The following is a 17,286-nucleotide window of genomic DNA, read 5'->3' as shown; positions in this document are numbered from 1 at the left end:
AAAGAAGTGGGAGAAAAGGAAAAGCGGGGCGACGCATGGGGTGAGCTCTGCTGGTTTACACAGAAGAACCGCAGCCCGGCCACCAGCCACTGCCAAAAGTTGGGGTGCAGAATCTGTATCTTGCAGTTTATGGATGCCAGAATGACTTCTTTGGATCAGCCCAGAGAGCTGCTAGCACAACAATATCTGCATCAGCAAAGCTGGGATTTGTTTTAGGTTTTAGAGAGATGGGAAATAATGGGAGGGTAGGACATTCTTGTCTTTGTCTAATTTGCTTATGTTTAGATCCATCCCACCTTCTTTTAAATTACTCAGGTAGAACTGGAGGATCTTTGTGGTGCTTTGGATTAGGGTATTTTGAGAGGCACACCCAGAGCAACTGCTTTGTCTCCCTTACCTACTTAGAGCCGAAACCGATGTGACGAGATACCTAGGTTCAACTCGTGTTCTCTGACCTCAAGGTTTGTTGGGAAGCGTAGGCGTCCGAGCCACGCGGCTTCAGGTGGGGGCCAGGTGAGTGAGGGGGAAGATGCAGCGATGCCCTCACCCAGCCCCCACAGAGCGATGCCAGGCTGCATGGGGAGAGCAGGAGGAAAGGCACCCAGAGCATTGCTGTATCTCCCCTCCCCTGTTCACCTGGTCCCCACCTGAAGTCGCACGGCTCGGAGCTGCAGAGCTCGTCATCACTCTGCAGGGGCTGGGCAAGGGGTGGGTGGAGCAATGGTCCGTGCGATCGGGATAAAGGCAGAGCACACTGGGCTATGCAGCTCTGGGCCATGTGGCTTTGGGCAGGGGCCAGGCGAGCGAGGGGGGGAGATGCTCTGGGCTCCTTTCCTCCCAGCTCTCCCAGTGCAGCCAGGCGTCACTCTGCAGGGGCCAGGCCGGGTGAGGGGGAGATGAAGCGATACTCCATGTAAGCAGGGAAGGGAAAATGCCGCGATGCACCTTGAGTGCAGGAGGAAAGGTGCCCCACGCCTGCACTTCCCTCCCTGCTGCTCTGTAAATGCTAAACTTTAAGCTGCAAGGACGCCTACACTTCCCGACAAACCTTAAGGTAAGAGAACACGAGTTGAACCTAGGTATCTTGTCATGTCTGTTTCGGCTCTTAGAACCAGACATGCTCTCCATGACTTGACCTGTGGTCTCATGGGATTGTGGGAAGTTGACTGATACAGGCAAAGAATGAGGCACCCTGGTAGAACAAGCTCCTTAGAATTATATTGAAACGATCTCTTCTTGTTATCCGTATTTGCTTATAGACCTAGATCTAAAAAGAGAACTGCTCCGGGCACTAGCCTACCGAACCAAAGAACAACCCTTCCCGGAGTACACAGTCAAGAATTGAATTAATAAATTTATATATGTATGTAAAGTGCAAAAGTGCTCAATTTCAACAATAAATACAATAAATACATGCAATCTCATCCAAAAGTATAAATGTATATAACAAGATAGGTCAACTTTTCTTAATCACAATCTCCAACTGGTGGGAGAGAATACAGTATACAGAGTCAATCCAATTTCTTTACATAAATATAATTTCAACACAAAAATAATTCATTCATTTAAAATGCCCACTGGCATTCGAACTGAGTCCATTCAGTAGTAGTAAAGAAAATCCTCTCCAATTGCAGAGATCTGCAAAGACATCATGCTCAGAAAGCCACACCTACAGGGTTTGCCGGCATATGTTGTCCAATCCCGTTTCGTCCATTCACTTCTTCATAGACATTTTTACAGCAATTGCTACAATCAACAATACACCACCATGTTGGACTGCCCTGTGATTGCCAATTTATACCTTGGGATGATATTGCATATATTTATTGTTGAAATTGAGCGATTTTGCACAGCTGCAATATGTTATTGGTTAAGAATCCACCTAAAGCCTACAGGACTGATCCCTTTATTCTTAACTTCCTCTCCATATCCTGATTGGTCTATTAGAATAATGGATAGATTGAGAACAATTGGGCTATCCCCAGAAAATCTTTTGGAAATGGGTCTAAGTAAAGCCAAATCTATGGTTCAAACAACTATGGTTGGTTGACATAGAGGTCCAAACAGATGGAGCACTCTTACCTAGTATGTATAGTAGTCTTAAATCGTGGTCTGGATTTGTAGCGGCCCCATATCTCTCTAACATTATGCACCAAAAGCACAGATGGGCCTTTTCTAGAGCACGTTTCGATGCCTTCCCTTCTAATGTGTTGCAGGGAAGGTTTCTTCGCAGGCCTATCCATCAAAGATGTTGCATATGCCCAGAGAAGAAAGTTGAAACCGTTGCTCATATTCTCTTACATTGTAAGTTGTATTCTGAAGAGAGACAGCAGTTAGTAGTATATCCATTACTCTCCAAGTTTAAATCTTTGGATAATCATTTGAAATTTGACGATTCTGTGCTACTGAAATATTTGTTGGAAGATACTAAGAAGACGGTATCCTCGACAGTAGCAAAATATTGTTTTTGGGTCATAAACAAGCGGAAGTTTTTAACAAAAGGAGAGACTGAAGACTGTTTTATTTTTTAGGATTTATTATCTGCTGAGTATGATAACAGTTTTAACTAAATCCTTTCTCTCTTTTTATGTAGATAGAAAATGTGGTTTGTATATGTGATCTTTTTCTTGCAGGTCATTTGTCTGTAATAAATCTGAAATCACAAATATATATACATTTATCAATACCATTCTTGACTGTGTACTTCAGGAAGGGTTGTTCTTTGGTTTTATAGACCTAGATCTGTCGGCATTCTCCACTGCCCTCTAGTTTGTTTGATACTAGATTGGGTGGGGTGGAGATAGACAATCAAGCTGCAGCTGTCTTCTGCAAAGTCCAGGCAGGGTAGCAGAAAGGACATTAAGCATCTGAGCTCACGGCTTGGCTTGGTGTGTTTGCTTGAAACTGCTTAGCCATAACAGGTTTACCATTAGCAGAAAAGTGTGAAGCAACCCTTCATTATGAGAAATGAAAGTAAGTATGAGAAGAATGTGAAAGAGTAGAATAGATGATTTACACCCCCCCCCCAGTCTCGGTTATGGCAACCCAACCCACCATCTGAGCAACTACCACATCCCGAATACCTTCATACCCTGCCCCCGCCAATAAATCTGTTGTACACAAGCATTGTGCCATTGAATTTGCTTCCCCTATCAGGGTCCTTGATTCTGCAAAGACTTGCTAATGGCAACCCACCACAATTTATTTCAATTAGGTAAACAGTAGTAAGCTATCAGAAAGTTTTCTCAGGTTCATTCAAAAATGGAAATCTTCAATTTTCTCTCCTCCCACCCTGGAACTTTTCATTGAATTGGACTATAAAAAGCTGGGGTCATTTCGTAGAAAAAGAGCTGGAGGGACTCCTTAGCAGAACTCATTTGCATATGCCACGCCTCTTGCCATCACCTATTCTGGCTGTTTTGGACCCAATCCTGGCCATTCAGGGCTGAAATTGGGCCTAAAATGGCAAAAAGAGGCTGAAAAGCGGCCCCAAATGGTCAGAATCGGGCCACTGATGAGCAGGAGAGTGATCCACCACCCATCAGAGGCCCAATCCAGGCTGTTTTGGCCCCAATCCAGGCTGATACGAGCCCATGGCCAAGAGTCAGGTGGGCGGGGCCACCTGGCATATGACCTCTTTGGGGAGCTGCTGGAACTGCATTCCTGTGCATTCCCCCTCAAAATGAGCCCGGATAAAAAGTGACATACGGGGGAGGGATCTGGGAGAATTCCAGCGCTTAAAGCTCATACAAATGAAAGCTGAAATAATATGTTCCTGCTGCTCCATACAGCAAGAAAAATGCTGAAGTGCCTCCCGTGGCAACCATTTTGTAGTGGAATCCACTACTCTTTCTCAACATGCCAAGTGTCCAAAGACCAGCCAAGTTGGGGACCTTTGGTATAAATGCACAGAACAGAACCACAGCTTTGTCAACGGAACCGCCATTAATTTCAGCTAGAAGGAGACAATAGTTTTAGAGTGTTGAGACTGGCGTTGTCACTGTAATGTACGCACACACATTACTTTTGTCCTGCTGTAGTCTTGTCTTAACAGGATTTTGAAACTGTTCAAAAACCTGTGCACCAAAAGTAAAAGTGGGATGAGTGGACATACTGTGGATGGTGATACTTTTTATCATACCGTCTTGAAAAAAAATTACTCTCCGTCTCCAGCCCTTGACTTTCCTCACTAGTCCCTTGTATATTTTTCCCATTAAAGAAGCTTTTCCTATAATATGCACAAATTTGTAATACTTAATGAAAAATAATTGAAGTAAATAAATAACTAGGCGATCAATTAAGGGAAATGGCTGGATTTCTCACTGTATTCAAATAAGCATCATTAAGACATAATTACTAGCTTACATAAGAATCAATGGCTATGATACATTGTAAAGAAGTTCATATAACATGAGCATCATGTACACCTCTGGCCATGAAATCCTGTGCAGAGCAGAAGATGAAAGGTGGCCTGGAATTGTGGAAAGGGGGGTAGCCCAGGGCAAAGGAGCACACATGTTGTAGACTGCGGACTACAGGACTGGTGCTTACAGGCAATGCCCGCAGCTATTTGGATGACTTATCATCCAATGAAAATCAGGAAACTTGTTGAGTGATCAACCGCAAAAAGTTGTGAGAATGAGAGAGGTTTTCCAATTTTGTTTACAGCATTCTGCTTATGTCTTCTGCTCAAGTTTCTCTTCCATATCTTGGCCCCGTTACTGCTCCCATCCCAGCTCAACAAGCATCTCCTATAATCTCCATCATCCTGTCTTTCTTCTCCCACCCCAGCCTTTTCCCAATATTTTATTGTGCTTTTGCCAGTGGGGTGGGGTAGATGTGAATGCCCTGCATTGTGCAGGGAGTTGGACTAGTCTAGATGTCCCTTGGGAACCCTTTCAGCTCTATGTTTCTGCAGCCTACCAAAATAGCTTCCATTCACCTTCCAGGTGGATGTATGGTGAGTCCACCATCATCAGCGGTATGGTGAGTCCACCATCTATTCTGCAAGCATTCCAAGCCCTTCTTCCCACCACCCTCACAGTCAATAATTCTTTCATTGCACAAAGCACTAGAAGGGGCAGGATAGCAGGTCACCCATGTGTGGCTTATGAACTATAAATTCCAATATATATGTCTTAAAGAAAAAAAAAGAAGGTCACTTATGGTTTGCAAGAGAAGCTTGACAATGCAATCCTAAGCGGAGTGACACCTTTTAAGCCCATTGAGTTTAGAGGGTTTAAAGAGTGCAGCTCTGTTTAGGATTGCACTGTTAATGTGCCACAAGTTTAAGCTGCCCCCAAAGAAATGTCTGTTATCTACTGGAATCTGGATTGAAGTCACAGACACACAACTGTTTGAAGAATGGGAGGAATATTGCAAGAATAAAATTAAGGGCAGGAAGAGGATAGGTGGTACTTTGTGAACTGCCCAGAGTGATGGGCTAGGACAGCTACTTTCATAGGGTGAGACGTATGCACAAGATTGTACAAAACCATGCAGCTCTGCTGACAGCCCAAGTGGAACTCTTAGTTTCAACAGCAGCGGCAGGCAGCTGGATATGAAGTACATTTGGCAGGAACTGAATCCTGTGTCAGCAACAAAAAAAGAGGCTGAAGAGGACTTGGAAAATGCTTTGGGGTTTGTTGGGAAAATGCGTGATATTATTCATCTGCCTCCATGATATTTCACCTCAGCTGACTGGATCTGCAAAAGACACTGTCCCATCATTTGCCAGCTGTCACGAAGTTCCTTTGCAGATGAAGTGTTGTGGTATCAAACCCCATGACAAGGTTACTAGAAACTCTGTATATCATCTCCAAGTCCTGTATTATCCCACCAGAGATGATTCCTGCATGGTCTTGCCCTTTGCCCCCACCAGCTCAGGGCTTTGTCTGCTTTTTTTCTGAAAATGATCATGACTGCAGATGGGCATGAACCGAAATACGAACCAAAGTTCATCATGAACTGGGCCAGTTTTTGGTTCGCAAACCGGTGGTTCGTTGAAGCACATCTCTGACGAACTGCGACAAACCGCTATGATTTTTAGAGTGGTTTGTATGGTTCGCTTTTCGGTTCATCACTGCAGACAGCCTGGTGGCGATCAATCTGTTACCTAGGCAATGGGGGGGGAGAGATGGACTTTCTGCAGACCTTCTGCAGCTCCAGAAGTGACCGACAAACCAAATGAACCAGTTCATGAACACGGCAAGTCCATAGTGGTTCATGGTTCGCGAAACGTGACAAACCAAGAAACGCAATGCACTGCCATTTTCCTGGTTCGTGCCTGCCTCTAATCATGACACTTAGAGCCACGCAGGACTCACCACCTTCCTATCCCCAGATCCCTATTCCTATGAGGAATGTCACAGACAGGCAGAAAGGTGCAAAGTTATTCTGATTTATTGAAATGTATTCAACTACTTAATGTGATGCAAAAATTTAGTGCACACACACAGCATGGGGCGACCAGTCTCTTTATAGATTGAGCAGAAGTTGTGTGGTATTCTCCGCCCTCTAGCACAAGGGCACAACAGAGCTGCAAGTGCTTCTGTTTAAAACTAAGCAGAGAGTTTGTGCTTGCAGAGAAAGGGCTTTTCCAGTTCAGTCCTTGTTACAGAAGACAATAGATACCTCTGGGGGTACATGGTCCTGACCATCTAAGGAGTTACTTAGTTCAACCTGGGGTATCTTCTCTTGGAGCTGAAACACGTTCAAGGCAAGAGAAAATCTTGACAGTAACACCTGCAGCCAGAAACTCCAGTGCATTCTTCTGGGTTGCCACGGCCATTTGTGCGGCAACCGTCTTCTCACAATGACTCTTCCTGCTTTGCTTCCTGAGTGGGCACCAAACACATCTCTAGAGGTTTATAACCTCTGTTCTTGACATCGTCGGTTTCTGCCGTCCTTGCTGTTAGCGTTGGCCCCATTCACTGTGATATAGTTCAAACGTGGACGGTGGCTGGGATAGGTCACTTTCTTGGATATACCAGTTTGGTTGGAGGAGACAAAGAGAGGAGAAGTCTCAGTGGGGCCTGAAGGAAAGAAAGGGAAATCGTTTGGTTGCACTGTATGTCCATATGCTCCCGCTACAAACATAATAATAACATAATAATAATAACATTCGATTTATATACCGGCCTTCAGGACAACTTAATGCCCACTCAGAGCAGTTTACAAAGTATGTTATTATTATCCCCACAACAAAACTCCCTGTGAGGTGGGTGGGGCTGAGAGAGCTCCTGAGAGCTGTGACTAGCCCAAGGTCACCCAGCTGGCTTCAAGTGGAGGAGTGGGAAATCAAACCCAGTTTTCCAGATTAGAGTCCTGCCGCTCTTAACCACTGCACCAAACATACCCTAACTCGGGCTGTCCAGATGCAACTGTACTACTCCTCAGCTTTTAATAGTTCTCTGTTATAGTTATATTAATCCGTTCAACAGACCTACAACCCCACATTTTCTCAGCATACTCCCCTAGTGGTAGGTAGTTCTAATTCCAGATATATTATTCCCCTAAGTAATTAAGAAGGTGAGATCTTGTCTGTGCACTTGCGGGCAGATGCTCACCATAATTAGCAGCACCTCAATTCCCCACTGGTTTTGTTACAGCAAGAAGCAACAGCTGCCAGGAAGCATTGGCTCTGCTTGCCTCAGCTCACGCACCTGATGAGGGCTGGGCCTGCAGTAGTCTCACTCTAGATAACTGCACTGCAGCTTTTCCAATGGCTCGAGTGTTGGACGACCCTCCTGCAGCCATTATCTTGTGCTCAGAATTGCTTTCTAGTGGATGGTGGTGGGCAATGTTGTTCTTCAGACACGGGAGCTAGAGAGGGGGAAACCGATGGTCATACAGATTGGAGGAGGGTTAGAAGCAGGGAAGGAATCTCCTTTATCGCCCCCATGATTTCTTATTAAGGCACATTCGCCAAGAGGTTTTGGAAAGGAGAAACTAGCTGCAGTTTGCGTTACAGACACACATCAGTTGGGTGTCAGCACGGGTCATGTACTGTGCAAGACTGGTTTTCTGATTTGTAACTCCAGAGAAAAGAACGCTACCGTTAGCAGAAGGACTTCGCCAGTGTGTTTTCACACTGTTCTATAGAAACTTGCTATGTATTCCTTCTTCTAGCAAGATCTCTTGCGTTGTTCAAATTGCTCATTGTAGGCAGGCAAGGGTCTATAGCTCAGCTGATCATTTGTATGTTCTGAAACTCTATGCTGTGGGAAGGCCTCACTTGAGTTTCCCCAGCATGCCTTCCTGCTTTGGGGGAAAAATGTGAAAACCCCTGGGGAATTCATGGGAAGAAGCAAAGGGGCTGGAGCAGTAGACGGCACCTTGGTTACTGCAAGAACCCTGCCATGGTCATATGGTGATGAACTTAAGTGAAATGAATGAAATCTCGCCCACTTCCTAACAACACAGGAACGACACTGAAGGAAGTAAGCTTAACGGCACCAAGGTTGACTGACGGGGAATGAGAACTCAGCCCTGCTCTGACTGGCTGATTTCTTTGCAGAAGACATGCCCCAATTCTTCCTCATTAAAGTTCTGGGATGTTGAAGACATACCCTGTGGCCAGTGACCTCAAAGGACCGTGACCTCCGCTTCCTCCTCTTGGCTTCTAGTGATTCCTCCTTCTTCTCCTGCTTCTTGCCCCCCTTTTTGTTCACCCGGAGCCAGGGTCCAGGGGAGTGCCGGGGGGCATGCCTTCCTGGGACAGTTTCCCCCGTGCTGCTGGACAGGTTGTCCTCACTGACAGCATGTTGCAGGCTGGGGCTGGTTGGCTGGCAGAGGGCAGGCGTCTCCCGGCACAAGGGGTCCTCGCTCTCACTTAGCGAGTGTAGGGATAGGCTGCTGCACTCCTTGGTGGGCTCCAGCAGGTTCAGGCGGTCAGATTCCAGCACTCGGGAGCGGCGGCGGGCAGCCTTCACAGCAATGCTCTTGGTGCCGCACACTATCGCCTTGCGCTCTGTCAAGGGAGGGTGCATACGGCAAAACATGAAAATGTGCTCAGGTGCATAGTGTATTTTCAAAGAGAAACCATGCTTCCTTGGCCCAGAGTATGAAAAGCTTTGGCTAGGGAGACTGGTTCGTTAGGCATGCACGAAAGCAATGGAAACAGTGTTATCCTTTTAACAGGGCAAAGAGGAAAAGATGTCTTTATCATAATTCTTCCCCAAGGTAACGAACATGATGGTAATACAACAGGATCTAAACGTTAGGAGAATCTTCTTCAGAATAATCCAACAGGTGAAGCCTCATGATTACTGAACAATACCTCTGCAGCCTACCTCCCCTCCTAACCAAAGCCCCTGAGATCTGTGGGGGAGCTTGGGTCAGCCGCAGTGAGAGCCAACCTCCACGGCCCCTGCAATGATCTGCATGGACAGCTCTAGAGAGCTGATACTAGTTTAAGCTGCCTGTCTACCCACTCTCCTTTAGCCTACATGGTATCAAAATGGCCCCTATCTTCCCCTTCCCCTTATGAGGAGAAGTCAAAAGAACTCACTGCCACCACCCCTACAAATACGTTCAGCCAAAACAATTCCAGAGCAGGACCAGCTGAGTTTCTATACAAATTACCCTTGTGAAGAGGCCAAATGGAGCAGGCTTATGGCAAGGATGGCCAGCAACTGTTTTCTCTTTCTGAGTTACCTCCACAGATGCAGCTCACAGAGCTAAGGACCACAACAATGAATGAATGCAGGGCTTTTTTTCGGCAGGAACGCGGTGGAACGGAGTTCCAGCACCTCTTGAAAATGGTCACATGGCTGGTGGCCCTGCCCCCTGATCTCCAGACAGAGGGAAGTTTAGATTGTCCTCCGTGCCGCTGCGCCGAGGGCAATCTAAACTCCCCTCTGTTTGGAGATCAGGGGGCGGGGCCACTGGCCATGTGACAATTTTCGCCGAGGGCAGTTTAAACTTTAAAAGACCTCCCCCCCCCCCTTTCCAGCTGACCCAAAGCGACGTCATTGTGCGGTCCTGAGTTCCTCCACTGAGTTCCACCAACTCTTTCCCCAGAAAACAAGCCCTAAACGAACGAACGAACTAACAAACGAACAAACAAACTAACTGAGGGACCCTTCAAAAGGGGATGCCTATAGGGAGTTGTGCGACTGGGCAAGGGATAGAGGCAAAGGGTCCCTTTGGATTTTCACTTGTACCTATATGCCTAGGTAGAATATTGTAACAGCACCATTCTGGCTAAAGGACGGAGGATGGGATTCAGGACACCTTTCCAGGGCCCAGGCAAGGCTGTAAAGCCATTTCTATAATATGCTCCATAAACGTAATTTGAGAAATAAAAAAGACCTAAGGGGGGGAGAGGAGAAACCATCACCACCACGCCAATCAATTTTCGCCTCTCCCAGGAATCTGTTTCAGAGGAGAGACTCCTGATATCGCTGCGGTTTGGCGGGCAGCTTACACTGTAACTGCGGGTTGGCTTTACGGGGGCCCTTAAATGTCCAGCTTATAATTACCTCCACGTGTCAGGATGCCGTCAGAGCAGTGATCGCTGCTGTCGGGGGAAGAATTTCGTTGGCTACCCAAGCTAACCAGACTGTCTCGGGGTAGGTACTGTGGAGAGGGAGAGGCAAGTCAGGTCCGTAAGACTTCTCCCAAACTACTGGAGGCATCCCCTCCTGCTTGTCTATGCACACAGCCTGCAGACAGAGACACACACCTGCATGGGAAAACTATATAGGCATTTCCACCATCATTCTCCCAGCCATGGGTGAAAGTCCTCATCTGCCCTTTAAAGTGGCCGTCCCATGCAATTACATGCAGAAGCTTATCTGCTGTGTAAATACTGTTTCTTAGAGTGTCTCTATGTGTTATTAAGTACCTAGGGATGCTCAAGTGAACCTCATTTCACGCGTCCCCCCTCCAACGTTCCATGCACTCGCTCGCACAGTCACACTTCAATTTGCTCCCTGTGAGTACCTTCACACCTTTCCTCCTCAACTGCTAAAAGAATCCGAGTTTCCCTCACATCCATTCATTCAAATGCAGATCTTGACACTTTCTCACACCTTAAGAGAAATGCAAATTGGCAGTTCAAAGGAGCCTACAGTACTCCTTTGAGCAAAAACAGAAATGAATTGGTGCTTTTCCCTTTGGAATCACTTGCAGATGCAATCACACAAAGGGAGCTCCCATGAAAGCAGCATTCACGTGCACTGAGCAAGAATAGCTTGCATGTGAACTGAGGACTATACATACAATCCTGCACTTGAGTGTCCCTAGGTACTTAGTTATGTGTAGAGAGACTTTTAGAGCCAAAACGGACGAGACACCTGATGCGTGGAGGACATGAGTTGGTTTCCTGCAAGCTTCCACAGGAAGTGTAGAGAGAAAGAACCTGTGACAGAGAGAAGAGGGAGAGAATCCCTCTTCTCCCTGGCAGAGGATCTTTCTCAAGATGTCTTGTCTAGTCTGCTTAGCTCCCTCTTGCTGCCACCAGCTCCTCTTGCTCCCCTAAAAGCACTCCCCAGGCAGAGGGAGCTGAGCACACTGGTGGTGGCGAGAGAGACAAGGAGCCGGTCACCGCTGCCAGCTCCCTCTGACCACCTCCCTCTTGCTGCCGCCAGCATGCTCGTTCACCCTGGCTGTGGATTTGCTCCCTCTTCTCCTGACAGAGGTTCTTTCTCACTACGTTTCCCGTGGAACCTTACGGGAAACTGACACGTGTCCTCCATGCGCCAGGCGTCTCGTCTGTTTTGGCTCTTAGAAAGATGAATGCTCCAAGCTCAGCCCATCCCCTGTATACAAAAACTTTCCCTTCTAATGTCTCACACCTCTTGGCTGATCACGCCGTTGACGTGGATAGGAGGTGGTGTCACTACTGCTGAATTCTTCAACTGCCTGGCCCGAGAACTGGTCTTGAATACCTGACTGGCTTCACTGCTGAGAAGAGGAGAAAGGTTAGCTGTGAGCACTGCAGAGCCTGAGATCTCTGGAAGACGCAGGAAAAGGGCAGGGAGCCCTGTAACCACTAAAAAGCCACAAGGAGGCTGGCCGGAGGTAGGTGCGATTTGCAGGGGGAACATGCAGGACGGGGCAGGAGCTTAACCCTTTGACCACCTGCTTCTTTCCCATTGTAACTCCCTCCGCCAGCTACTCTGTGACCATCCAGGGTTTCCAGATATATGCTTTGTGTGTCATAAGGCAAAGGCACAGGGGCAAACGGGACTGCAGGGAAGTTGCCAGGGGGATTCCTTCCCTTGTTGCTTTGCAGCAACTGCTGGGAGTCCCAGATGTGGACCAGCCCTCACGCTGTGTCTGGGGGGGGGGGGAACAGATTTTCATGTCAACAGGGACGTTTCTGTAGAATAGTGACGGTGGAAAGGTTTTGCTGGTGAAGAGTCTTGGGCTGAATCCCTGCCCCTGTCCGTGCAAAGATTTCATGCAGAACTGCCTTGGCTTAACCACTGCCAGTTAGCACCAGGCAGGGAGGACAATTCATTTAAGGCTGCTCTGTATGCTGTTAGTATACAGAGACTGCTGGCAATCTTGCTTCCTCTCCTGTTTTAAAAAAATGCTTGTGGGCTGGGAAGAGAACCTCTCTCTTCTGGGAAATTCTGCTTGACTGCCGTCAATGATGTCCATCATGCACTGAGCATCTGTACAATTATGATGATAACCAAGTGCCGGAAACGTTCCCCTTCTAGTCCCCTCCTCCAGATACTTTTCCCTGCCCCAGGATTTCCCAGTACGCGTTTGTTGCACTGTAGGAAACAGTGGTGGGGGCAAGGGGGGGAAAGAGGGACAGATAAAGTACTTCCCCATTGATCCCGCCCTCCCTTCAAAAGGTTTAGGGCTGCTCAAATCAATCCCCACTCCTTCCTTTTCACCATAACAACTCTAGGAGGTAGGCTAGGGTGAGAGAGAAGGACTATCCCAAGGTGATCCGGTAAGATTCATGGCCAAATGGGGATTTAAACCTGGGTCTCTTCAGGCTCAGTCCAATACCCTAGCCCTTATAATAAACAAACAAACAAACAAACAAACAAACAAACAAACAAACAAACAAACAAACAAACGAACGAATGAATAAATAAATAAATAAATAAATAATGGAAAAACTGCAGCTTTCTGACATAACACCGACAGAACTGCAAAAGATGGCGCTACTTGGAACAGCGTACATATTATGCTGGTATCTGGTTGATACTTAAGACTCCGGTGGAAATTTGAATCAGCTTAGCAAGGCCAATCAATAATGACACGTGACCTCTGCTTTTTGTTGATTGTGTTTTGGATAATTTGAATGATAGCAATAATAATAATAGTAATAATAATAATAATAAATGATGATAACTGCGCTTATATACCGCTCTTCTAGACAGATTAGTGCCTCACCCAGAGCAGTGAACAAGTTAGTATTATTATTATCCCCGCAATACAGCTGGGGACCTGGGGCTGAGAGGAGGGGCTGACCCAAGGCCACCTACTAAGTTCAAGGCGGTAATGGGATTCGAACCAGGAGAGTGCTGATTCGCAGCCGAATCACTTAACCAAACACAGAGCTGGGTCTCTCAAAGGTTGCCCAGTCCAACCCCCTGCACAATGCAGGAAATTCAGCTGTTTCCACAGCTATGCAAGAAAGAGCCATGATAACCTAGCACTGGCTCATCTCTTCATATCCCATCTCTCCACATCTGCATACATTCATGTTGACTCACAGAATCATCACTGCTGTCAAGTGACCATCTAATCTCTTCTTAAATACCTCTAAGAAAGGAGGGCACGCCTCCGCTCAAGGAAGCCTGTTCCACTGAGGAACTGCTCTAACTGTCAGAAAGTTCTTCCTAATGTTTAGCCGAAAACTCTTTTGGTTTAATTTTAACCCACTGTTTCTGGTCCGACCTCTGGGGCAAGAGAAAACAATGCTGCCCCATCTTGTTATGTGACAGCCCTTCAAATACTTTGAAGAGGGCTAACATATCACCTCTCAGTTGCCTCCTCTCCAGGCTAAACAAACCTTGCTGTTTTAACCTTTCTTCGTAAGAACTGGCCTCCAGACCCCTCACCATCTTTGTCGCCCTCCTCTTGACATGTTCCAGTTTGTCAACATCCTTCTTAAACGGTGGTGCCCAAAACTGAACACGGTACTCCAAGCGAGGTCTAACCAGAGCAGAGCAAAGCTCTGGTTAGATCTCACACTTTGTGTGATCTCAACGCTATGCTTCTGTTGATACAGCCAAAAATCGCGTTTGCTTTTGTAGCTATCGCATCACATTGCTGTACCACACTGTACCACATTCACTCTCCTCCTCCATCTGGACAAATTTACCTCAGGGCTTGATATACATTGCTACAATGTTACAACGTTGCTACACTTGCTTGCTTTTGAAAAAAAAAGAGTGTGTGTGCCCGCCCACCTTTGGACATGTTCCAGTTTGTCAACATCCTTCTTAAACATCCTTCAAACTCTCAGGGTTTAAAGAAAAATAAGTTGCCGCAAAGTATGCTCGTTAAGATTGTCCAGCATTGTGTCAGCACTTGCTTTCAGAGCAAGACTGTGCACGGCCTGCTTCTTCCCATTTTAATAACAACAACATTTGACTTATATACCGCCCTTCAGGATGACCCACTCAGAGCGGTTTACAAAGTATGTCATTATTATCCCTACAACAAAACTCCCTGTGAGGTGGGTGGGGCTGAGAGAGCTCTGGAAGAGCTGTGACTGACTCAAGGCCACCCAGCTGGCTTCAAGTGGAGGAGTGGGGAATCAAACCCAGTTCTCTAGATTAGAGTCCTGCGCTCTTAACCACTACACCAAACTGGCTCTTCCTAACAGACTGGAGACAGAAAACAGCCAACAGTGACTGCTTAGACTTTTTTCAGAAGAAAAAGTGATGATGCTCCAAGATGGCAATGTTTGTCTGGAATGAAGCTGCTTTGTGACACGGTGGGTGCCTTGCCCTCTCGTATATTTTCTCTAGAGGAAATCATTTGTTGTGCCAGGAAGAGCAGGCTGGGCACCTTCCCCAGAAAATGGGTGAAATCAAGGAAATATTTGATGAGAGGGAAAAAAGGAGGCAGAGGGGGACATTGGTGGCAGAGAGAGAATTTCAGGGGTGAGGGAAAGGTTAGGGAAGAGAAGCATATTTTTGTCTGTGTGCATGTTGGCTGTTCTGTAATGTTTCATGCAGATCAGCTTGTTCTAATTTAATTTGCTCTTTCCCTGAAGTATCTCCGGGACTTGTGTAACTCTTTTGCTGACTGCCACACTCCATATACTCTGGAAAGACTTTATTGCAACCTGCACCACACATTCCCCAGGGGTACCGGATGGGACCTTACCTGTCTGTCTCGGGAACGAGGGGAGGGAGAATGCTCCTCCGAGAATCTCGCTGTGGTAGCTGCTGATGCTCAGAGCCCAGGGTCTTGACACTCTCTTGGTCTGAGTCCAGGATGGTTTCCACCGCGAGAGGGGGGAGCTTTGCCACCGATGTGTCCTGCAGGCAAACAGCAGACATGCTCTGAGACTTAAAGCAGTTATCGGCAAAGTGATGCAACGAAGCTTCTGTACCCACAATTTAGGTATATGAGGTGGAGGGTATGATGGTAAATTGGCAACTGCACTGAAGTTTTAAAGTTTCTGGTGGACAGCCAAGTTGGTCTGCATTAGAACAGCAAGATTTGTGTCCAGTAGCACCTTAAAAACAAGATTTTCGGGGTATAAACTTTAGAAAGCGAACGCTTGGTATCTGATGAAGGGAGCTTTGACTCTCGAAAGTTTATACCCTGAAAATCTTGTTGGTCTTTAAGGTGCCACTGGACCTGAATCTTGGTAAGGAAGAGTTCAGTTCCTAGCACGCCCACAGATTAAACAGAGTTCTTTTTTTTCAGGGTCTTGTCTTCTCTTTTCTTTTTGATGATTCCACTCCCAATACATCTTTGAGGTCTGGATGGATAACAGTTGAGTGAGGCTGGCTTATGCATCGTGAGAACTGCCTTGGATTTGAAATCCATGGAGAATGACTTGGTTGGGAAAGCCCTGCCTTGGACTGATTAGCTTTTTTTTCTTTTTTAAATGTTGATAGGGTTTCACAGAGAAAGGACACCAAAGGGTCTGCTATGCCCCTTTGCTTGAGAATTTAACCCAAAGGTTTTATTTTGCAAGGTCAGGCCAGCCGGGGTGTCTGCTGCATAATAGATCTAGACCTCTGAAATGTGCAGATCCTTTCATCTAGGGGGAGACTGGGAAGGGGACGGAGACACTGTCAACTGGCTGTGCTGTGCATGACGGCCCGGTGTGGTGGCGGCACAATACCTTCAAGGCTCTAGCAGCGGCACGGTCAATGGCAGCCACACGGTCCAAACTGCCCTCCTCCAGTTCATGCAAGTAAGTTTGGTACATTTCTTCCAGGTGGGATGGCACCAACAGCTGAGACTCTGTCAGGAAGAGAGGGAGCAGCAGAGGGTTAAAAACATCTCAGGAATAAATGCATCTCTGGTCTGTAGTTCAGACCATGAGCCCCCGACAGCCAGGAGGACAGTAGGACAGACAACCTTGTTAACACACGTATTGCGCAAGGCCAACTTGTACAGGAAATCCATGCTGCGATATAATCAACCTAAGCCAGAGCACGATAATGCAGTATAACAGCATTGTGCTGTGCTACAACTGTGACACGCTGGGTGGTTGTGCGAAAGAATCTCGGCTTGGCAGTCTGCGTCACATTGAAAATAAAGGTATGCCAAAGCAGGGTATTCCGTGAGACAATCCCGAGCAGCGGTCGTGGCCCTACCGTGAATGAACCGCCTTTGTTCATGAATGATGCGATGGCAAAGGTTCCAGTGGCGCTCGAAGCGGCGCACAGTTCGCTCCTGGTGCCGGATGAGGTTGTCCTTGAGCAGGGCCCCCGACTGCATGGCTGTGTTCTCCACTTCTAGCTCATGTACCTTGCACAGTAGGCTCAGGACCTCCCGCTGTTCTTCAGAGCTGATGCGCCACGGCAAGGCCTCCTCTAGCCGGTGGCCACGCTGCTGCACCTCCCAGAACCTCCTCTCCAGCTCAGCCTGGCATGGGAGAAGAGTCGCTCAAGGTCATGCGGCCATCAAAAGCAATACAGCTGTTGCTGTGGCAGCCTTACAGACTGCACAGTGCTGCACCCCACAGAGATGACCACTTCCTTGTGGCCACAGTCCTGGGCTCCCTCCTCTCCCCTCCCCATTTTAGCTGAGAATCCCTCAGAGTGATTCCGCACACGTCGGATAATGCACTTCCAATCCTCTTTATAGATCATTTGGAACGGATTTTTTCATGTGCGG

General features: G+C 47.1%; 1 protein-coding gene across 3 annotated transcripts in view; it reads right to left on the bottom strand.

Moving 5' to 3' along the window:
* Nucleotides 1–6,409: 6,409 nt before the first annotated feature.
* The window catches only part of KIF19 (kinesin family member 19), a 46,921-nt gene continuing 36,044 nt past the window's right edge, over nt 6,410–17,286 (bottom strand). Inside the window, exons 13-20 of one of the 3 annotated variants that reach the window (XM_054977048.1) lie at nt 16,764–17,034; nt 16,286–16,407; nt 15,313–15,467; nt 11,802–11,910; nt 10,485–10,581; nt 8,571–8,971; nt 7,665–7,824; nt 6,410–7,034 (exon numbers count right to left, since the gene is read on the bottom strand). In XM_054977048.1, the coding sequence (XP_054833023.1) occupies nt 6,868–7,034; nt 7,665–7,824; nt 8,571–8,971; nt 10,485–10,581; nt 11,802–11,910; nt 15,313–15,467; nt 16,286–16,407; nt 16,764–17,034 (1,482 nt within the window). In that variant the 3' untranslated portion in view covers nt 6,410–6,867. The remainder of the gene's footprint in view (nt 7,035–7,664; nt 7,825–8,570; nt 8,972–10,484; nt 10,582–11,801; nt 11,911–15,312; nt 15,468–16,285; nt 16,408–16,763; nt 17,035–17,286) is intronic. The other 2 variants (XM_054977049.1, XM_054977050.1) reach the window with 2 other exon arrangements.

Source organism: Eublepharis macularius, chromosome 4, assembly GCF_028583425.1.
Source record: "Eublepharis macularius isolate TG4126 chromosome 4, MPM_Emac_v1.0, whole genome shotgun sequence".
In the NCBI taxonomy this organism is placed as follows: Eukaryota; Metazoa; Chordata; class Lepidosauria; order Squamata; family Eublepharidae; genus Eublepharis; species Eublepharis macularius.
The sequence above is the reverse complement of the archived record's forward strand: the minus strand, read 5'-3'. Positions and strand labels throughout refer to the sequence as shown.